This window comes from Copadichromis virginalis, linkage group LG7 (genome assembly GCF_057382275.1).
Source record: "Copadichromis virginalis isolate Kocher_CV1m ecotype Utaka linkage group LG7, C_Virginalis_male_GT1.1, whole genome shotgun sequence".
Lineage (NCBI taxonomy): Eukaryota > Metazoa > Chordata > Actinopteri > Cichliformes > Cichlidae > Copadichromis > Copadichromis virginalis.
Genome location: NC_140624.1, coordinates 52,614,997 through 52,638,051, shown reverse-complemented (window position 1 = coordinate 52,638,051; position 23,055 = coordinate 52,614,997). Strand labels below are relative to the sequence as shown.

The following is a 23,055-nucleotide window of genomic DNA, read 5'->3' as shown; positions in this document are numbered from 1 at the left end:
CCACTTGCCTGCCCTACCCTGCCTGGGAGTGAGGGCTTTGGTTCACTTGGTAAAAAGAGGAATGCATGGATTTTTTTCTGAACTTGAGTAAAATCTATCCAACTATATTCTCAGTGTGTATAGTCTGTAACATGTATCTATAGTATCTTTGTAGCAGGGGTTTATTTGGGCTGATAGCATTCAGGGAAGGCTTTTACTTGTTCACACATACATTTTCTTTATCCCCCAATCTTCCCCTACCTATGCAGTAGAGGGAAGATGAGTCCTCCCTGTCAGAAAGATGTGTTTCAAAGAAAAAAGAGACAAGGACAAAAATGATGAGAGAAGTTGAAAATGTCAGCGCACAGATGAGCGGTTACATCACGTGCTCCGAAAACAGGAAGTACCTCAATCAAATGGAGAGTATTGATTTCCAATAGCAAGCAGATGTCTGACTGTGCTTTGAGGCTTTGTTGTTTATATTTTCTGGCTAGTTCTTTTTCTGGAAAAAGGTGGCAGTGCTCCAGCTGCTGCAAAGGTATTTTCTTTGTTATTGGAGAGTTTGTTATTCTTCTAACTATTCCAGCACCTACAAGTCTGTCTCCCTGAGACTGAACTGACCTTTGCTCCCACTGCCCTATCTGCCAACTTTGTTTTCCTATACCCGGCGGCTTTGATGCTTCCATCCTGACACCGCATTCCTAAGTGAATGATGTCTAAGTTTTCACATCACACACTTTTATGTAACTGAATATCCCTAAATTTTGTATGCGTGGCATACTTTTGGTTCACATGAAAACTGTGTGATCCATCTGGGTAGTTGGCGGGGGGTTCTTTAGACATCACTGTTTCCCTTTGCCTCTCCAAACAAAACAAGCGCTCTCCGAAGGGAACGCAGGCAAATGCAGCGATGATAAACACAGCAGTGGGACGCAGGGACACACACTGCAGCCAGGTCAGAGCGGGTCTGTGGAAGAGTTAAGAGGAAAGGGGGAGTCGGGCTGCTTCAAGGGGAGTAAACAAAACATAATGAGGAAGAAGGGGTGGAAAAGAAAAAAAAATGCCAGGCAGTTTGCTGGTAAGGAATTGGGGTCAGGTTTTTTCCCACAAAGACTGGATGAAAAACACACAAACAAACACACACACACACACACACACACACACACACACACACACACACACACACACACACACACACACACATTCTAACAGCACCCACTGATGTCTGCAGCTGGTTCTCATTCAGCGCAGTGAAAGAAAAGCAACATCCTGTTTCTGATGTAAAACAACGATAAAAGTCTGCCTCATTCGGTGGGACGCCTTCACAGCCTGAGCATCGGCTCACATAGGACACGTAATCCTGTCACAGTGTAAGAATTGGTCTCAAACTCTGAGATATAGCGTGATCAGAGGACAAATCCACTCCCATATTTGATTGTTGATTTCAAAAATCTCCGCTCGGAGATTAAACAGAATGTAAACAGTCTACAGTGCTTGTGTTGGGTTTAGTCTGGGCAGATGAGAGTAGCTGTGTCAAGTTGACATGGATGAGTCAGAACAAGTCAGACATTGAACTTCTCCAGCATACGACGCTTATTCTCAATAAACATTGCCAAAATATCAGTGGTGCGTTTGTGTATCTGGAGAAAACATTGAAAGCTTAGGCTGGATCTTTAATGCACATGATTCTAGATCTGCTCTGTAAAGTCAAAGAAAGCTGTTTTACCGGCCGTGCTCAGTGCTCAATAGCGTCCCTCTTGGTATTAAGTTACAAGTAGTACATATCTACAACACTACTTTCAGGGAGTATGATTTTTAATACACTTCTTTGACCACTTAATATTGTATAACTTTTAGAGTTTTTCGTGAGAGTAAAATATAATTGTACATTATTCATAAAAAGGATTAGATGTTCATTTTACATTCCTGAAGTGTAAGAATGCTACTTATTTGGATGCATTTCACCATTGTACACAGTGTACAGGTATTCTTTTGTTATATGTTACTTTGCTAAATTAAGTTCAACAACTAAAAAATCCCTTTGCTGTGCCCACATAAACTAATGAATATTTTAATGCACTCCTGAGTGAATATGGATCATGAATCATTAAACATTAAGCATAAAAACATACAAATATCATTTGCAATTAGTCTACATTTCATCACAGGGGATATCCAACAATTGCTTCATATTGTGCATCTTTTATGTCTCTTGCCTGAGTCCCAGCAGGGCGGAGCTCACCTCACGCAGTGAGTAAATGAAAGCTAAATGATCTTAGAGATCCCAAAGGAATGATACCATTAGAGATTTCTGCAGAGACAAGAGACAAAGATGCCTAGCTCTGACTTGGCAGAAAAATAGCAACAGATGTCATTACGGCTGTACCAGCGGATAGCACCCCTCCACGAATGTGCAGAGCGATTGAGACTTAGTATCTAATGATGTAGAAAAAATACCCCAGAGTGCACTGAAGAAGACTGTTAAGAGAGTTTCTACATGCTTCTTCTCATTCTGGTCTCAATATGACTTCATTTTGTGTCTACCCAGTTAATCCCCCACGATATGGCTCCAAGGTTATTGTTTGAACTGTCAACAATGAGTAAACAGTGGGGGTAATAACACCCCTCAATCAAAAAGAAGCATTGATTCAGGAAGAAGATGTCAGCTTTCTATATTAGGACAAGAGCTATAGCATTAATCACTGACCTCCCTACTGCAGTTGTCTAAACAGGAAGTGCTGTAAAGAAAAATATCCCCTCCTGACTCTGGCATGCAAACCGGTAGGCAACTGTTAGTGGCATCCTTTTATAACCTCTTCCTCTCATACCATCTCAAATGTATCTAGGTCAGCGGTACCCAGCCCCCGGGCCATGGACCGGTACCAGTCTGTGAGTTGTTTGGTACCGAGGTGCGAGAGTTGAGACTCGGGTGTAAAATTTATGGCTTTCAGGGTTTTTATCGTTAACTCAGTTTCCCTTGGTCTTCTCCCGTGTTGTAGTTGTGTGTCTTATTTTGAAAGAAATATTTATATGTTACCATAGCAACCAGAGAGCATTAAAGGGCCTTTTCGGGAGTAAAGTTACACAATTAGACAGTGAATTCATGTTTATTATTATTTTTGTTTTTGTCTGGGTTGAATCATTTTATTTTGTTGTATTTTTCTGCGACACCTTAAAGGCCTGTCCGTGAAAATATTGTCTGACATTAAACCGGGCTGTGGTGCAAAAAAGGTTGGGGACCGCTGATCTAGTTGATGTATTTTGAACCAACACTTTGTATTTCTTCATTTACGATGCAACAAATACAGCACAAGACGAGCAGATTTGCTAAATCCTCAACAGCAAGTCAAATGAAAAATCTGGTTGCATCTCCTCAATTGTGTTCGAGCTATTAGTTGCAGTGATTGCTTTTTTCTTTTTCACAAATTAAATCTGAAATTGTCTGTACTCATTTAGACCTTTTAATTCATATTTTATTTGTTTTTCACAGGGAAATCCTTTGAGATAACCTACATACGACTGAAATTCTACACCAGTCGACCAGAGAGCTTTGCCATCTACAAGCGTACAGAAAACGATGGGCCCTGGTTACCTTACCAGTATTACAGCGCTTCTTGTCGAAAGACCTACGAGAGAGACGCTAAAGGTTACATTCGCCCAGGGGATGATGAAAGGACTGCTTTATGTACAGACGAGTTCAGCGATATCTCGCCCCTCACTGGAGGAAACGTGGCTTTCTCCACACTGGAAGGTCGGCCCAGTGCCTACAACTTTGACCAAAGCTTGGTGTTGCAGGTGAGGATGCATTTTGTTGGGTGACATGTATACATGTATTCATGACTGATAGTGTTTCATTGTGTGTTCTCCAGATATGCTGTTATTGCATTGGCAGTGTGTTTCGGATGATTGTTATGCTAAAATGTCACTTTTGCCAATCAGATAGCATTCCATGCTGGATCAATATCTATACTTCTCTGTGTAAATAAGTTAATCAATTTTGACGTGATATCCAACACCAGTTGCTCAACTGTAGACCCAAACCATGACAGAGCCTCAGTGCTTTTAAGGAGGCTGTAGACACTCACTTATGCCTCTCCTCTGTATGTATTTATGGCTATTTGAATCACAATTTAAAAACTGGAATCTATCGCTCCATCAGACCCATTGCCACTGATTTTCAAAGCTGTTTTCTTTACTTAATATAATCATAAACTGTAGAAAAGTGAAAGAAAAAAACTTAAAAAAAAATAAAAATCCAAAATGCATTCAAAAATACATATTTATCATAAATAGCAAATATTCATGTAGATATAACATGAAAAAAAATATTTGATACATTACATTGATGATAATCCACAATGGGTGCTAGCTTCGGCTCATATTAATTTTCTTAGAGGAAATGAATATATCTAAATGTGAGAATAAGCAGTAGCAGCAGGCTTCTCTGGATGTAACAGCTGCTAGCGTGATAACAGTGTTAACAGCACCGCATAACTTGACGTAAAGTTTATAAGTGCATGTAATGTTCTTGCCCCCCCTTCGAGCACTGATTTTATCAAAGCCTCTCGACTGCACACACTTTCACACAAACAAACATCCCGTAGCCATGCATGTATATGCATGCCTTCGAGCATGTTATGTTTAGCTCTGATTAACATTGATGAAGCCTTGAGAGGGTTGTGCTGAATTAATGGAAGTCTCTTGTGGGCGAGTCTGGGAGGGGTGGGCACGGTGAACCGTATCTAAAAATGAGAAAATAAAGTACTTTATGCAGCCACTCCTTTTTCTTTGATGGTGCTATGAGTATGCATTCATACATGCATCTGTTCACAAGTTTCCTATATTGCAACTTAAGTTGGAAAACATTGGGTGAATTCCTTTATTATTAAGTATCGACCACCAGAAAGCCTTGATAATTACTGTATGTTCTAAATAGACAAAAGTAATCATGTCAAAATAAATTAAGCTGTCTAATTAGGACATAGAGATCCTACAAGACTGAAGGAACCATATGCTTCATACATTACTAATACTATTTATGAACATATGAAAGAAACATATGTGTGTGTGTGGTTGAAAATAGTGGAAAGAAAGTATGCAGTGGGCAAGCAGTGGATCCTATAAATTAACCAAAGAAATTTCAAGCAAAACATTTCCGGGGACTCATATGCAGCTGTTTTTTGTTTTTTCTAAAGCCACTGCCAACTTACAAACACACACTGATACACACTGGATTTTGGCACTGGTGACGTGCATGTTACAAATATGAAAGACCCTGTGGCGTCAAATTTAACATACTGGGTTAGTGTCGTCATTTAATTTGCAGGGATAATGTTGTTAAATGGAGCATTTCACCACAAACCACAATCTTGTCCTAATTGTAACCAAGTAGGTCTCTTTTTGTTTTTGTTTTGTGCTTAATAAGACCAGTGAGTGAAAACCAAAGCAAAAAGCAAGTGAAACGGAAAGGGGAAAGCACAATGCTCCCAAACTGGACACAAATCAATGGCTCTTGGCTGACTAACTGGTGACTTATTTCACCAACAGCCCTCCAGCTACCAAATGTGGACCTTGTTCCCTTTTTAGAAGAGGACCGTTACCTCTCCGAGTCTAATATTGCCATTGCCAGTGTTTTCTGACAGGCAGTAATTTACGTCCTGGCATCCTGGGATGACAAAACATTGAATTTGTAAGTTATTTCTGTAATTATGAGAGAGTTATTATTACTGTTATTATTATTATTTTTATTTTTAGCTGGACCTTAAATACTCAAAGCCATAAAGTCACTTGAAATGACATAAATCATATATACATGCAAAGTAATGTGAGCTTTGAGCTGTAAGTTATACAACTTTTATATTTCAAATTTAATGCAAAAGCACACGTAAAGACAAATGTATATTTATATTCATAACTTTGTAGACAGAGCTGGGTGCTATACCAGTAAAAATGTCCTGCATATTGATTTATCAACGACCACTGGGAGCAATGATGAGTGCAGGGAGAATGGACCTCTATTAAATGCGATCCCTCTTACTTGCGGCTTTAATCAAAAGTGCAGGTAACATAACAGTTAACAGCTGGGAGATGCTCCATCGCAACATTCAAGAACAGTAAAGAGAAATGGAGGATGAAAAGACAGACCCGAGAATGCACTAAAATAACTACTAACCAAGAGAGGAATCGTGTCTGCTGTGTAGAAAGCTTCAGTTTTATAAGACGGAAGTCATTCTGCTGTAATTTCTTGTTCCACTGCTTCGATGCTCCTGACTTTCACTGTGGGTGGGGCTCGTTCACCTTCCTCCACAAATACACAGCGATGGAGAACGAGAGGCCTCGTGTGCAGATGGATCATGTACACTTGTTGTCGCGCACACACTGGTGTAAAACACAAAAGCAACCTGAGAATATGTGGATTGTCATTTCCAGTTCATAGTTTTTCACAACACTGGCACCTTCTCCGTCCCTTCCTTAACTTGGGTTATTATACACATTAAGAATTTCAGCTTCAAACTAACGCTCTTTACAGACTGGCGACCTGTCCGGCTGTCCCCCACCTCTTAAACTATTGCAGCAAGGGTAGGCTTCAGGCCTCTGCAACCTTTAAATCAATTCAGTTGTGAGTTACAGATACTCACATGACACACATAAGGCAAGAACCACATCCTTCTGCCATGGAAACAAACTGTGGTGCCACGTAGGCCAATAAATCCACAGTACCCAATACTAGAGTACATTGGCTAGTTGTACATTGGCTATTTGGCATTTACAACTGGTTCCAGTGGACAAATTCTACTGAGCAATGCTAAAATTAACCTTTTCCTTTAATTATATCAACTAGGATTTGCATTTAATATTCATTTGCATATAGTAGATGAAAATTACATTGTATGTTTTAATCAAGCTTATCAAAATTTTACTTAGCCCCACAATAATTCAGAGGCCATTATTTTCTATTTCTATTGGCCTTACAAGTAAGCAGGAAACATAAATCAGTAGTATTTAGAAGTATTTAGATAGTCTCATACAACCCTTTTAATCAGAAGGAACTGTACTTTCCCTTCTTTACTCAAAGATTCACAACATTAACAGAATAAAAGCAAGTCTTTATTTTACTGACTTAAGAAGGAACAGTTCTAAAAGATAAACAGTCACACTTTTCTTCACAGTAGTCTTAATGAATAGTTCTCCAGGCTTCTTGAAGGATGTTCAAAGTTCTTCTTTGAATGCAAGCATCGTGTTGAAGCACTTTACACCATTACATTAAATAACTGCAAACTGCAATGTGTGTTGGAAGGAAATTCACTACTGTGGCAACACCACCGACTTATATAAAGACATAAAGGACCACTAAAAAGAGAACAAGCACTGAAAGAATTGAAGAGAGGAGGAAGTAAATCCCTCAGACGGACCCAGAGCCTGCTGTCACAGTCTTTCAGAGAGGCAAAGAATAACCAGGTAGCCTATATATTGGTGAAAGTAAAGCTTCAATCATGACTGATGTTGGAGCTTCAGCATTAGTTAATGTTAAAGTGTTATTGGTCGTCATACTTGCTACATTAGCAGACCAATTATCTTTAGACTATATTCAGACATTCAGATAATATATTCTGCCCACTGAAATGTGGTACAATTCATACATTATTTTATTGGAAATTAAACATGAGCTATGAAAAATGTTTGAATATAATAACCTTTTTGTGTTGACTGTCAGGTCTGTTTCATTATTACATACACAGCCCATTTAAACAACTGAAGTTGGTCCAAAGTGCTTTAGCGACAGACACATTTACATTCCACATCTCCAAAAAAAACCCAGTTTCAAATACAGAAAAGGCTGAAAGGCTTGTTTTATGGTGTTAACTGATTCCTATGGAAAGTAAAAATCACAGTGATTCAGTGGTCAATAAACTGTGATTAGAATTCAGAAAATTGATAATGATTCATCTCAGAAATCATGACACTTCCCTCTGCTACATAAATTGACTTTATAAGTTAAAACTATTAGTATTTGTATTGGTAATACTGGCCTTCAATACTTGGTATTCAATCAATACAAAAATTTGCAGTATCGCATATCATTAACAGGTTCATCCTTTGAGTTAGGACCTTTTACTTAATACTTGAATGATTCACTGGTCAGTGTAAAAGGGCTTTAAAAAAGGACACAATATCCAAAGAAAAACTTTGTAAGACCTTGAAAAAGGGGAACGTCTACTCATTTAAAACATTACAACAAAAGTCCGGCTCCTTGAGATCAGTCCGCAGTCAGATTTCCTCCTGTCCTGTGCAACGTCTTCCAGAAAATAATAATAACACATTCTTATATGTGACCTTCCTCCTAAAATTTAGTGTGAAAATACACCTGACAGAGCCAAACTAGCACTTCTGTAAAGTAAGCCATCCTCCTCCGCATCATTAAATAAGAAGAGTTAGTGTGGATATCTGGGGGATATGCAATTTAACCTTGCCTAACCTACCCTAAACATGAGAACGGTGGGGGGCGATTTGTGTTGCTCGTCCTGCCAAAATGTTCTGTTATACAGTATACAACCATTACAAATGACATTTAAGGTGATTTATTCGTAACATGACTAAATCCAGGTCTTTTTTCTTTCTGTTGAAGTTCATGGTTTTCTGCAGGCTTTCATCCCCCCCACGCTTGCTCGTTTCAGGAACATTTGATTTGAATATTTGAATATATACAAATTGGATTTTAAAATAAAAAAACAAAACGGCCTCAGTGAAAAATACGCAGATCTTTGTGAAATCATTCACATAGTCATTTGTTGGTGTTACAAACTTTTTGTTAAAACCTGCCTATTTGTAAAACTGTTTGACCACACCTCAGATCCAATTATGGTGCCCACCTCTTTCCACAACAGCACACACATGCTTCCTCTGCCACGCGCTGTCTCCATAAAAGAAAAAAAAATCCAGTCCTCAACTAAAACTCTTTAAATGGGTGATGTTTGTTCCACCTCCTGCAGAGCAGAAAGAGGCTGCTTTCTTCAAGAGTGATCACATTTTAAACTGGGAAAAGACGGAGGGTAGAAGGCAGCGACTGAAGCCACATCATCTCTCAAGCACGAGCTAAGCCGCGCTGAGAAGGATAAGGACATTCTCGCCACATCTCTGCTATGTAAGGTTCCCTTGCATCTAGCTGCAGTGAAAATAGAAATGAAATGCACTATTGGATTAGCTTTAGTGTTGTTAGAGGTTCGGCACATTGTGTGGCAGGCAACTGTCAGTAAGATGACAAACAGCTGCATGAAAGAGGAAAAGGACGACAGAACTGGATTGGACTCCAAAAGACTCCACTCCATCTCTCCCGCTAGGACAACAATGGAAGGAGAGTGAATGAAAAAATAAATATGTCTGTGGCTTAGCAATAGCCTCTTAACCCACTGTCAAAAAAAGACCACTCTGGATATTTCTACAAGCACAAGAATCTTCTCTCCACACTCCCATTATTCTCCCGCTTCATTGTTGCATCTCTCGCTCTCTCTTTCCACTCTGGTGTGTATTGCTTTGTTTCACCTCTTATGGCGGTGGAGCCACCATTTATTTATATATATATATTTATTTATTTGCATAAGAGAAGTTCAATGCTTGCTAGAAAACACAGCTGCACCCCACTTTTCTAGTTTAGAAATTATTAAACTGTCTTTTTCTGATTAATCCCTTCACACTAGCCATTCACCGCTGTGCTGCTATTTTGGCCTCTGTATCTGTCTCTTATAAAACTCTGACTACGGCAGCTGGGACAATAGCAGGCTAAACTCTAGGCTCGAAGGACAGGCTGCTTTCAAGAGGTATTGTGAAAAGAGCATTACTTTTTCAGTTCACTTTTTCAGCTTCATGAATTAACACAGAAAGAAATGCCTTTCTCGCCATGAAAGGATTATGTGGGATTAAGTAATTAAGGGACTAAGGATTATATAAGGGACGAATGGGAAGCAGGTAGTCCAAGAGTTATAACTAGTGTGAAAGAAAGACAGGCTATTGCGGACACTTTAATCTTTTATGACCACTAGAGTTCAGTTAGAAGTTGTGTGAGGGAAAGTTAAAAGCATAAAAAAAGGAAAAATAGAAATCATTAGCAAAGCTAATGAATCCTTCGCCAACCTCATAATGTCTGCATGTTGTTGGGTCCATCGTATGTTTCATCTTGAAGAATTTCAACAATTAACCAAAAAGGTGTCTTTATACTTTATACCAGGGGTGGCCAACCGGCAGCTCTCGAGCCGCGTGCGGCTCTTTGCCTGGTTTCATGCGGCTCTTACGTTCATATCAAAGTTTGTGTTTGTGTTTTGTGTTTTTTTTTTTTGTGTTGTTGTTTTAAAATGTGCACGTTTGCATCACTTGAGTTCAATACGGTATTTTCATCAAATGCGCATGTGTGTGAGATGAAAATACCGCAAAGTTTCCCAGTAGGAGCAAGTTGGCCCTTAAAATGGCAGGAAAAAATGCACAGCAAAAAGACAATATGAAGATGAACACAGGACGTTTTTAACAGAGAGTTTCTATTTTTTTGTTGAACGCAATGGCAAGCCATTCTGCCTTATATATCAGACGTCATTAGCGCATTTCAAAGCTTCAAATCTTCAGCGCCACTTCAGCTCACTCCATGCTAACATCGACCAGGAATTTCCAAAAGGGACTGAACTTCGCAAGCACGAGTTGGCCACTTTGAAAAGTCATGCAGAAAAGCAGATACAATTTTTCCAAAAATATACCAAGCGGTCAGAGACCATAACGCTCGCATCCTATCAGCTGGCTTGGAACTTTGCACGGGCTAAAAAGCCATACAGTGAAGGGGAGTTCGTTAAAAAATGCCTCAGTGACGTTGTTGAAATCTTGTCTCCTGAAAACGACAAATTAAAACGCATGGTATCAGACGTCCAACTGTCCCGCCACACTGTTGAACACAGAATATCGGACATTAACACGGCTATTGAATCACAGTTACACTCTGACCTTCAAGCATGTGAGTATTTTGATGTGGCATTGGATGAGAGTTGTGTTATACAAGACAAGCCTCAGTTGGCAATATTTGCACGGTCTGTGTCAAACGATTGTGTGATCAAAGAAAAACTCCTGGATATTGAACCCGTGGCATAGATGTGAAAGAAACCGCGATGGCTGCATTTGAAAAAGCAAATCTGCCCATAACGAAATTAAATGCAATAGCCATGGATGGAGCACCAGCCATGATGGGATCTGTGAACGGGCTTGTGGGCTGTGCAAAGCTGACCAAACTATTCCTGACTTTTGGAATTTCCACTGCATCATCCACATGGAGCAACTCGTGTCTAAATCATTGAATTTAGGTAACGTCATGAAGCCTGTGATGGAAATCGTCAACTATATCCGCACACATGCGCTTAACCACAGGCAATTCAAGAATCTCATCGCTGAGCTGGACCAAGGGCTTCCAGGTGACCTGCCGCTGCACTGCACTGTGAGGTGGCTGTCAAAAGGCCAGGTACTCTCTCGCTTCTTTGAGCTTTTGGATGCCGTGAAACTGTTTATGGAAGAGAAGGACAAGGACTATCCCGAGCTCTCGGACCTCAAGTGGATTATGGATCTGGCCTTTTTGGTCGACATGCTGTGTCACTTGGACAGACTGAACCTGACCCTGCAGGGTAAGTTAAAAATGCTGCCTGACCTGGTGCAAAGTGTGTTTTTTGTGTTTGTCAACAAACTGAAGCTGTTCAAGACACATATTCAAAAGGGAGATTTAACGCATTTTTCCACTCTGCTAAAAGCCAGCGGGCAAGTCGCCAGCGCTGCCCTGAGTAAGCAAAGAGCCAGATATGCAACGCTGATTGAAAACTTGCACGAACGCTTTGTGACCCGGTTCCATGATCTACAATTGAAAAGGCCACAGATTACGTTCCTCGTCGACCCATTTAATGCAGAGACCGGCTGTTTGAAAGTTCCGCTAGTCACAGATGAAGCTGCGGCTGAGTTGGAGATGATTCTCCAAGCATAACACAGACTTAACAATGTGGTGTATGCTGTACAGTGCAGCGAGGAATGCCCAGAGCTCTACATCGGAGAGACCAAACAGCCACTTCACAAGCGCATGGCACAACATAGAAGAGCCACCTCCACAGGACAAGACTCAGCTGTCCATCTGCATCTTAAGGATAAAGGACACTCTTTCGAGGATGCCAATGTTCACATTTTGGACAGAGAGGACAGATGGTTTGAAAGAGGAGTGAAAGAAGCCATCTATGTCCACTGTGAGCGACCATCTTTGAACAGAGGCGGTGGTTTACGACACCAACTCTCTGCCATCTATAATCCAGATGCCTTAACGCCCACTCACATCCTTGGCCATCTGATCTCAGGAATTCGCATGATTAGGTGGGGCCAGGTTTCACAATGAGCTCACCCGAAACCCTGGCTGATTGGGACCCACACCCAGTTTCACACCTTGGCTCAGGCGATTAGAGGATCATCAGGGGGTCCTTTTGTCCCTCTGCGGGGGGATACTCCCACTAGGTTTAAATCTGGGACTTCCCACCATTTGACCTTAGAACTGAAGAAGCTTCTCGGATGAGAGGTGAAACGTCTTCAAGCAACTTAAAGAAGTCCAGACGCTTTTCTTTGCAAGCTCCTTTGACTACGATGACATGGATGACTGAGAACCTTCACAGGCATATAGATGTGTAGACTTCAGGAAATTGGACATTTTATTAGGCACACCTTGTTAGTTTCAGGTTGTTGCTTTGTGACATGGTGCATTATCCTGTTGGAAACAGCCATCAGAAGATCGGTACACTGTGTTCATAAAAGGATGGACACAGTAACAATACTCATGCATGTGGCATTTAATGATGCTCAGTTTGCACTAAAGGGCAAACAACCCCGCCATGTTCAAAGTCACTCAAATCACATTTCTTCCATATTCTCATGCTCGTTTGAAGATCAGCAGGACATCTTGACATCATGTCCGTATGGCTAAATATGCTGAGCTGCCAGCATCTGATTGGCTGATCAGATTTGTGTTGTGCAGGGAAACAGGTAGCCTATGAGTATACAGTATATAATGTCTATTGATTGAACTGGTTTTCTTTTCATTCACACACAAACTCTTGTATCTGTCTGTCTTGCAAAGTTTGACTCACAGGTGTGTCCACAGTTACAGCTTGTCTCAGAGGAACAGCATCAGTAAAAAGCAACTTTTGATTCTGGTGTCTCTTCCTCAGTCAACATCTATGTGATAATTCCCAGAGTGCTGTATATGTGGAACCACTGTGACCAGCTGAATAGAAAAATCAATCAATTATTGCATTAGTGTGTAAAAAGGCTTAACAGGATTCCATCCGTAAAAAGAAAAACAAGTTAGGTTTGTATGGGTATGTCAGTCAGCACTGGCTTATACTGTATACTAGTTTATTGTATTCAACAGTTTTCTGTTTTTCTCATGTAGCCTGTAATGTTGTCTACTGTATCTCAGAGCATTAAATCTTAACTAGGGAAGTATGCAAAATATGATCCACTTTATTTAATGATTAATTTTATGTGTACAAACTAATTTGGGCCAAATCTCCCAGTAAGATTCCACACAATCAATGCAGTCAGGCAGCTCCCATTTAAAATGATTGATTCATATCAGCAGCAGAAAACATTTAGAGTTCTGCATCTAGGCTCCAAGCTCACAAATATACTACACAGAAAACCTGGGGAGTGATAAGTAAATATCCACCAGAGCCTACAGGTGTATGCTGGGGCGGTGGATTGATTGAAACAGGAGGCAGCAAAGCAAGGCAACAGTGCCACTGACATGTCAGAGGGGGAAAAAGATTCTGCTTAAATTCAGAGGGTGTGCTTGGTATATGATGTGAGCAGAAGAGTGGGGTATGTTTTGTGTGTATGGTGTGATGCCGTGTAGCTCGACTTGCCTGCCTGGTTCCCCCACCCCCTCCTCTGATATGCCTACTCCGTGCTTAGTGAAGTAGAGCGCAATACTTTTGTTCTTATTACTGCATGCACATTATGATTCAATTAATTCAATTAATGACCACTGCTGTGGAAAATTGCAGTAATGCAAAATAAGATTATTACACAATGTTTCACCAGTTAAATAAATCAATCGTTTATTTATTTACCGTTTAATGAGTTGTCATCGCTGCAGGTGTGCAACTCTCATTTTGACAACTTAAGCCTCTAATTACTTGTGTTGATTGTAATTCATTTCAAAAGTACACAAGCTTTACTATACTGGGTCTTATATATAAGACCCAGTTGTATATGTATATATGTGTGTGTGTATATATATATATATATGTATATATATATATATATATATATATATATATATATATATATATATATATATATATATATATATGGAATGCCCTTTAGGAAAATATTATATATATATATTCCAACCAAAGTCTGAATATATAGAATGAAACTTGAATATATAGAATGATCTTTTGAATATATAGAATGAAGCTTGAATATATAGAATGAAACTTGAATATATAGAATGATCTTTTGAATATATAGAATGAAACTTGAATATATAGAATGAAACTTGAATATATAGAATGATCTTTTGAATATATAGAATGAAACTTGAATATATAGAATGAAACTTGAATATATAGAATGAAACTTGAATATATAGAATGATCTTTTGAATATATAGAATGAAACTTGAATATATAGAATGATGTTTTGTTTCCTTTACAATATTATACATTAAAGTATAATATTGTAAAGGAAACAACACATTAATCAAAAAAATTGTTGAAAAACAAATTACAACATTGTATAAAAATTACAATCATCAACTCAAATACTTGGTTCTAATTGAACAGAAATTTCTATGAACTTGTAAGAACTGTGTAGGACTTGAATCAGTCTGTGTCAGATCCTGAATTTGAAATTTCCACTGAAGTCACGGGTAAGAGGCAAGTGGAACCAAGATCTAGGCCATTTGCTTTATGAAGTTTGCAAAGGCTGCTAAATTTTGCCAGTGGTAGTTCACTCTTTGCAACATAGTACGCTGTTCTAAACAGATTTTTCAGGTTTATTTTTAGTATGTTATTTGCAATTGGTGTTTGTTCTGGGAAAGATATTGCAGACTGAGCAATAATGTATTTCTTGCATTTCTCATGGGTTCTAATGGGGGCCTTTCTTAAAATGATTGGTCCCAGTAACAAAGGCGCTTGTCGACTCAGAAATCGAGAGAAAACCAACAACACACCCGACAGAACATTATGTTATTTACACGGGTGCACATAAGTGGTCCGCATGTGCGCATTTGCTGTCAAAATAAAAGACGGGCACCAGATAAGAAGTTGCAACGCACGTTTGCGTCCATATAAAAAGCACTGTTTTTGTCCACTAGAGTGGGATTTTCACGGCACATTCTGCACCACATCTCTGTGCGTTCATCATTTGTTTGAAGCCAGCTCACCTCCTGCAACCACTTTTCCGAGAATACGTGCTTCTTTTGTGGTTCGGACTCCTTCTGACATTTGTTTAGAGGTGAAGGAACAACACAGTAATTGCTTAAAGGAGCTTGCTTCTTCGACATCTTTAAGAGTTCTAAACAAATGTCTGTCCTCCTCCAGAAAAACTTATGTATGCAAACACGCGTTGCAACTTCATATCTTGTGCGCGTTTTTTTTTTTTTTTTTGACAGCGAATGCGCACCTGCGGACCACTTATGTGCAGCCGCGGTTATATAGCTTGTCATATTGCAGCCACAGAAATTATTTTGTCCATGAAACCATAAACCTGCACTTTCCTTTCGCCTTATAGTCTGATTTGTCATAACTTTTCCGTTTTGTGGTAAGCTTTTCTTTGGCTGTCACTTCTTCACCCTGACCTGTCTTATTTGGCTCAGCAGAACTAAAATATATATCCTGCTCCTTTTACACACACCCACATAACGGTCAGCGATTCTCTGCGCGATCAACCTCTCATATGTTTAAGCTTGCTGCGGGAGATTTCACTTGTCATGTTTGCATAGTAAGCTAACGATTGATAAGACGATGTCAGAGGAATTGGTGCGCAAATTATCATCACTCACCAATCAGTGCTGTCGCTCTCTATACACAGTTCGCGCGATTGCAAAGTGAAAGCAAAAAACAAGCGCAAATTCAAACGCGATTTCAATATGTCACATATTGACAGTGGCTCATCGATGCCAATGACATAATTACCCAGCTACATTTCCGAAACAATGCAAAAGCATTGACATATATTTTTCCTTCCTACAATAGCCGGACGGGCAGGGCAGAGATAGATTTTGGTAGCCCGACTGGAAAAATCGCTAGCCCCGGGACGTCGGGCTAGTGATTTTGCGAGCCCTGTATCTGATTGAGGAATCACTCATCTTTGGAAAAGAGAGTTTATTACAGAAAAATGGCTCTTTCCAAAATCAAAGCTATACTATACGCTTCTTCTGGGCTATATTCTCAGCAGCATATTGTAGCGGGTCAGGGCTGTTCGGGGTTCTGTTTGTACAGTTATGTTTTGTTTATGTTGCCATAGTGACTGGTGACGCCCTCTCGCTGCGACGGTGTGTCCTTCAGGGGTCAGAGGGTGCCCTGTGTGTTGTTGTTGTTGTTGCTGTGCTGTTGCCGCGCTGAGCAGTTAGCTAGCGGCAGTGTTCTTCTGCAGATGTCAATAAACGGCTGTGCTCCCTGGCTAGCTCACGGGAAGCAAGAACAAACGACACCTCCGTCTCCTCCTTGTCTAAGCTCGCCACATTGGTGTCAGAAGTGGGATGATGGTGGCACCCCATGTTCTGACCCGAGTGACTTTTCCCCCGCGGGTCGTGACCGGCCGGTGCGCCAAAAGAAGGCACCTGGACATTTGCAGGACTTTGTGTGGGGTAATGGGGTCGTCGGGGACGACTGACCCTTTAGGTGGGGGCTATGTAGCGGGTCAGGGCTGTTCGGGGTTCTGTTTGTACAGTTATGTTTTGTTCATGTTGCCATAGTGACGGGTGACGCCCTCTCGCTGCGACGGTGTGTCCTTCCGGGGTCAGAGGGCGCCCTGTGTGTTGTTGTTGTTGTTGCTGTGCTGTTGCCGCGCTGAGCAGTTAGCTAGCGGCAGTGTTCTTCTGCAGATGTCAATAAACGGCTGTGCTCCCTGGCTAGCTCACGGGAAGCAAGACCAAACGACACCTCCGTCTCCTCCTTGTCTGAGCTCGCCACAATATTAAACATATCAGGTTCCCATAAGGAGAATCATGTGCTAACGGCTGTCTAAATGACTCGAGTAAAGTTTGTAGCATGCATGCTTGTTGTTTTTGTCTGCTTCCACTTGTCTTTGCACTAGGATGATGTCGGCGTAAACGCGCAGTCATATTCGTTGTGTTCCCACTAGTGCTGTCAGCGTTAATCTCGTTGAAATGACGTTAACGCCACAACACGGCAAATCTCCGTTAACGAGCTACCCCTGATCGCCCCGTGCGTGGGGCTAGACGGCCAACACGTTAACGAGCTAACTGCGCTAACACACTAGTTCCCACCCATGTAATTGAGCATTGCGTGGCACATCCAACACACTGTTTTACTTTAGTCCATGACGCGCTTACCTTCAGGGTCATACCTCACATGAAAACCAAAATAATTCCAAACGCCAGATCTGAATGAGGGTGGGGGAGGTTCAATTTGCCATGTTGCAAGGAGAGCTTAACTTCTGTCTCGCTAGCTTGCCCTGCGCTCTTCCTTCTGACGATGCTGTCTGTGTTGAGCGCTCAGTGGATCTGCGCTCGACAGTGCAGCCTAGGCGGAGTAGTCGAACGCAGATTCACTGAGCGCTCAACACAGACAGTATCGTCAGAAGGAAAGTTACAAATTTTGTATTGTTCGATACATATGCGTACCGAACCGAAAGCACTGTATCGAACGGTTCAATATCGATACGAGTATCGTTGCACCCCTAATATGTATGTATATGTATATGTATGTATACGTATATATAAAATATTTTTTTAACTATACCAGTCACTGTTTAGAAAAAGTGCTTAATTACCTTTTCAAGCAACGTGGATTACTGGCATTTCTCATTAGCCTCTTGAACCTTAAGATGATTTTATTTAAACTGTAAAGCCATGTAGCAATATGAGATCTTTTCTTTGGGGGGGGGGGGGGGGGGGGGGGGGGGTAGGTATTCGGTATACAGGGGGGGGGGGGGGGGGGGGTAGGTATTCGGTATACAGGTGTTACTTACATTAAAACCTGACTATTAATGGTTTTGCTGGCTGTATTTCAGTATGCTTTGGAGGACATCGACCCACTGATTATAGAGCAGCGCAGGATCAATATAAGCTAAGAATACATAGATTGGGTGGCAAATCTCTCAACAGACCTGCCAAACACCCGCTCTCCTTCATTCCACCTCCCCCCATTCACTCTCCGCCATGTTTTAAACAACAAGATGAGAAGACCCATAATTGACTGTGATCTGTTCTCCCATTAGAATAAAAGACGGATCAATTGCACCATTTCTTTCATTCAAGCTCTCATTCCTTCTCTATTTTAAGGGTGATGGGACAGATGGGTGTAGTGAGCAGAGACAAAAACACATCAGCCATCCTCTTTGATGCTAAATCAAAGCTGGTGGAATGCAAAGGAGTGCTTTTTTTCCAACACAGTGAATCAGCAAAACAAAGATGGTGGGGCACAGGTTTCTTTATTGCTGCCATGCTACTTCCTGCTTGAGCTACTAATACTATTATAACAGGAAGAAAACAAGCAATTAAAACCGTTGGTGGTTAGAGTTACAAACCCATAATATGCCTTAATTGAGTATAGGATTAAGAGCCGTAAAAAGGAAGGAGACAGCAACAAGGAAGGGAAGCGCGTATATGCACGTAGGTATGTTATTTGAAATGTCCACTGTAAAGAATCCCTTAAAGTTTGTCATCATTTAACACAAATATTGAATAGCTGTCTTTCAGAATCAAGACTACTATCAGGAAATGCATAGTTTCTTTTTACGATTTGTCTTGCCTGGTAGCATTTGAGTTTTGTTTTGGGACTCATTATTCATTTGTATACAAACTAAACAGAAATAAATTAAAGTCTAGTAGTAGATTTTCCTTTTTAAAATGGTCTTCTCACGTCTTGCTCTCCTTTAGCGATTCCAGGTGTGTACCCTGCCTCTTGCTCTATAACACTTTTTTAACATATGTTAACATTTCCCAGACATGGAGTGTGTCCAGATTTTAAACAAATACTTGTAATACTGATGATTAATGATCCATCAGCTTTAGCTGTTTGATCAATATTAGCAAATATTAGCCAGAAGACTAAACTCACAGCTACTCGCAGGGCTTGTATTGTTAGAAATCCTGTTTTTATGTACCCGGTATAAACAGCACATCTGTTGTTGTCTATGAATCTGGCAGCCTTGCAAAATAATATCTCAAGAAATCATACACTCTAAAGAAGTCCTTCATCTCCTAAAGCCTCTTCATTAAACCACACTTTGTGTGACTATGATTACAGTTTTTCTCGATTGCTTAAACACTGTAACCAGGCCTCTAAACTAAAATTTCAAAACCGTAACGCTATTGTTCAAAAAGCTCACCCATTTCCCTGAACTATAAACACTATTCCCTGCTTTGACACATGACTCAAATTTGGTGAACTGTTACTGCAAAACTCTACACACAAATCCCTACATTTTACAGTGCTTACACCATGTAGTCATTTAGAAAGCACTAGCATGCAATAATGTTAACTTAAGTCAGCACAGCTTGAGCTCAATTAGCACACAATTAACCAGGTGGAAACACTAGGAGTCAAAATTTAGCACACACCAATCAGAACCTGCGATGGATAGATAAAAGGGCCAAAGTCAGCTCATTCAGGTTTGAAACAATGGATCCAAAGAGATGCAAAGGAAGAGGACGTGGTGGAGAAAGAGGACGTGGTGAAGGAGGAGGACGTGGTGGAGGAAGAGGACGTGGTGGAGGAAGAGGACGTGGTGGAGGAGGAGGACATGGTGAAAGAGGAGGACGTGGTGGAGGAGGAGGACGTGGTGGAGGAGGAGGGAGAGGTGGAGGAGGAGGACGTGGTGGAGGAGGAGGACATGGTGAAAGAGGAGGACGTGGTGGAGGAGGAGGACGTGGTGGAGGAGGAGGGAGAGGTGGAGGAGGAGGAGGACGTGGTGAAGGAGGTGGAGGTGGAGAACGACGGCGACAAGGAAGGGGAAGAGCAAGGGCAAGAAGACAGTCAGTCTCGGATGAAATTCGAGCCACTTTAGTTGACCATGTCCTTGTCCATGGGATGACTATGAGGGAGGCTGGGCAACGAGTACAACCAAATTTGAGTCGCTTCACTGTTGCCTCCATCATCAGAACCTTCAGGGAGGAAAACAGGTAGGTGTACTTGCAGTAAGACTGCTTTGTACAGTAACGTTTAAGTTACTGAACTTATGTGTCTTGAGTTTCAGTATGTTTCCATTATTTGCCTGTAAAATGAATGTGTGACAGTTACAGTAATGAGTGCTTCTATTTTTGTAGGACACAGAGACGACCACCTGGTGGAGGCAGGTTAAGGCTTTTGTCGGAGGAGCAAGAGAGGGAACTTGTAAACATGGTAATTGCAAATAATGTAATCCGCCTGCGAGAGATTCAAAGGAGAGTGATTGAGGATGATCATCTTTTTCGAGGCATAAATGCCATCAGCCTCTCCACAATTGACCGCATCCTCCGAAAGAATCAATTCCGGATGAAACAGGCATACCGAGTCCCTTTCGAACGAAACTCTGACAGAGTGAAAAACCAACGTGTGGAATATGTTCAGGTATGAGTTTTGATACTGTATAAAGTATTGTGTACCATCACAGCATGGCAGTTTATGCTGCCATTTCAGCACTCTTGAACTGTGGTTCAGGGTACCGATTGACTCTACTGTGTTATGTGTTTTGCAGAGAATCTTTGAGATTGAAGGACGGCCTGTTCCCCATGAAATAATCTTTGTGGATGAGGCAGGTTTTAACCTGACCAAAAGAAGGAAAAGGGGGAGGAACATAATTGGCCATCGGGCTATTGTAAATGTCCCTGGTCAGCGTGGGGGGAATGTCACTATGTGCGCAGCCATCAGCCAACGAGGGGTACTCCACCGCCATGGGGTACTAGGACCCTATAACACTATGCTTCTCCTTGCTTTTCTTGATGGTTTAAGACAACATATGGCGGTGGAAAGTGACCGAGAACCTTATGTCCATGTTCACCTCCTTCAGGCCATGGAAGAGGCCTGCCTAGACATATCAGTAGATGCATGCCAGGGGTGGATCAGGCATGCAAGAGGATTTTACCCCCGCTGCCTGGCTAGGGCCAATATAGCCTGTGATGTGGATGAGATTCTCTGGCCTGACCCAGACCAAAGACAAGATGCTGAGGTGGAATAATGTTTTTTGGTGTGTGTTGTACTGTATAGTACATGAATAAAAATGTGCCACTGTACATACATTGGTTGCGTCTTTTGTGTTTATCATGTGACAAGGGTTTTGAAGGGGAGAACCATAAGCAACCTAATTGTTTTGGAACTATTGTTTTGAATTAATTGTACCAGTGTGCAAAACTCTGTTGTAGTGTGTGTGTTTTTGAGGGCTTGTGTTTGATGTCTGAGGGCAAAGTTTGGTTTTTCAGCAAGAGTGAATAGTTTTGAGTGTAGAGCTTCATTTTGACCTGGAAATAGGATGTTTGGGAAATTGAGTGAGATGTTATGGATTTGTGTTTACTGTTGTGAGAATATGAGGCGTAGTTTCAAGAAATGTGTTTTAGCAATCGAGAAAAACTGTAAAATGCCATATGTGGATACAAATGAAAAACATTCACATTTTAGCACCTGTGTGAATGCTTACAAGCTGCTTTTTTACTGATGCACAGAGGTAAAAGACAAGGTGCCATTTTTACATTGAAAATGTTAACTACTAGAAGGGGAAAAAATCCAAGGCATCCCACAAATGTCACAGACGTGTCATTAACTACAGCTACTTTAGAAAATGCTATCTTTATTTTGATTGCTTCTCTCCTATTGATCACTCTGAGCTAAAATCAATAAATACTTAATCCAAACCATCAACATATCTATTAGACATGTCTATTAAGGCTTATCATTGAACTAGCAAATAAAATCTGCCAATTGAAAAATGATTATTAATAGACTATGTACCACAAGTTTTTAAGGTGGCAGTAATAAAATCATTAATTGAAAAGCCTTTAACTGACCAGGCATTTTAGCCTGTTATGTACAGATTTCCAGCCTTTGTTTTACTTCTAAAGTTCTTCAAGATCAACTATGTGAGAGGGAAGGATTTACTTGAAGTATTTCAGACAGGCTTTAGATTGTATTATAGCACAAAAACAGGACCAGTAAAGGCCAAAGATCTTGTCATGGACTCTCTGTGCTTGTCCTGCTTGATTGCAGTGCTGCATTTAGAATACAGCATTGGGATTAAGGAAGTTGCACCGACTTGGTTAGAATTGTTCGCATCTGAAAGATTCCAACTTGTTTAAGAAAGCGTAGAGTCTCCCTAGACACAAAAGTCATCTGTAGAGTTGCACAGGGTTAAGTCTTAGAATTATACATTCTTCATTTAAGGGAATTTGTAGTAAATTTGTAGTAGAAAAAAACTACACACATTTTAATTGCTATGCAGTTGTTAGAGATAGGTGATTAAAAACATCAAGTGGCTAAACTACAGGTATAACTTAAAAACAGTAAGGAAAGGGTGGCCTGGTATTTATTACTACTTAGTTCAGACAAAATTGAAGTTTCCATGGTAAACACTATGATTACATGTGCATCTGTAAACATGATAGCTCAAAAAGTTTAGAATGAATTCTGATAAAACATTGCAGGGGTGTAGAGTGGGCGCATGTTAGTAATCCATTAAAATTAGCCTCAAATGCACAAAGGTCTTTAAGGTCAACTTAATGATTTATTGGTTGAAAATCGACATAAAGCCTTATAATTTATAAACTAGGATTCTTACAAGTGTGGTGTGTATTGTCAACATATGGAAAGTACCATATAAAGGTTTAAAAACCTCACACATTTCACCTCTGACCTCTCCTTC

General features: G+C 40.7%; 2 protein-coding genes across 2 annotated transcripts in view; both read left to right on the top strand.

The window, feature by feature from the left end:
- The window catches only part of lamc3 (laminin, gamma 3), a 152,447-nt gene that overhangs the window by 3,821 nt on the left and 125,571 nt on the right, over positions 1-23,055 (top strand). The window contains exon 2 of the mRNA XM_085464129.1: positions 3,470-3,774. Within this exon, the coding sequence (XP_085320255.1) occupies positions 3,470-3,774 (305 nt within the window). The remainder of the gene's footprint in view (positions 1-3,469; positions 3,775-23,055) is intronic.
- LOC146706111 (uncharacterized) lies at positions 20,146-21,596 on the top strand. Its single transcript, XM_085465246.1, has 3 exons — positions 20,146-20,347; positions 20,492-20,774; positions 20,902-21,596. Exons 1-3 carry the CDS (start codon positions 20,256-20,258, stop codon positions 21,379-21,381), a joined length of 855 nt encoding a protein of 284 aa, XP_085321372.1. The 5' UTR covers positions 20,146-20,255; the 3' UTR covers positions 21,382-21,596.

What these genes read in the sequence shown, in the direction of transcription:
- LOC146706111 (XM_085465246.1), top strand. Translation starts at nt 20,256, where the DNA reads ATGACTATGAGGGAGGCTGGGCAACGAGTACAACCAAATTTGAGTCGC. An exon ending in ACCTTCAGGGAGGAAAACAG is followed by an intron (nt 20,348 to 20,491) that starts GTAGGTGTACTT and finishes CTATTTTTGTAG; the next exon opens with GACACAGAGACGACCACCTG. An exon ending in AACGTGTGGAATATGTTCAG is followed by an intron (nt 20,775 to 20,901) that starts GTATGAGTTTTG and finishes TGTGTTTTGCAG; the next exon opens with AGAATCTTTGAGATTGAAGG.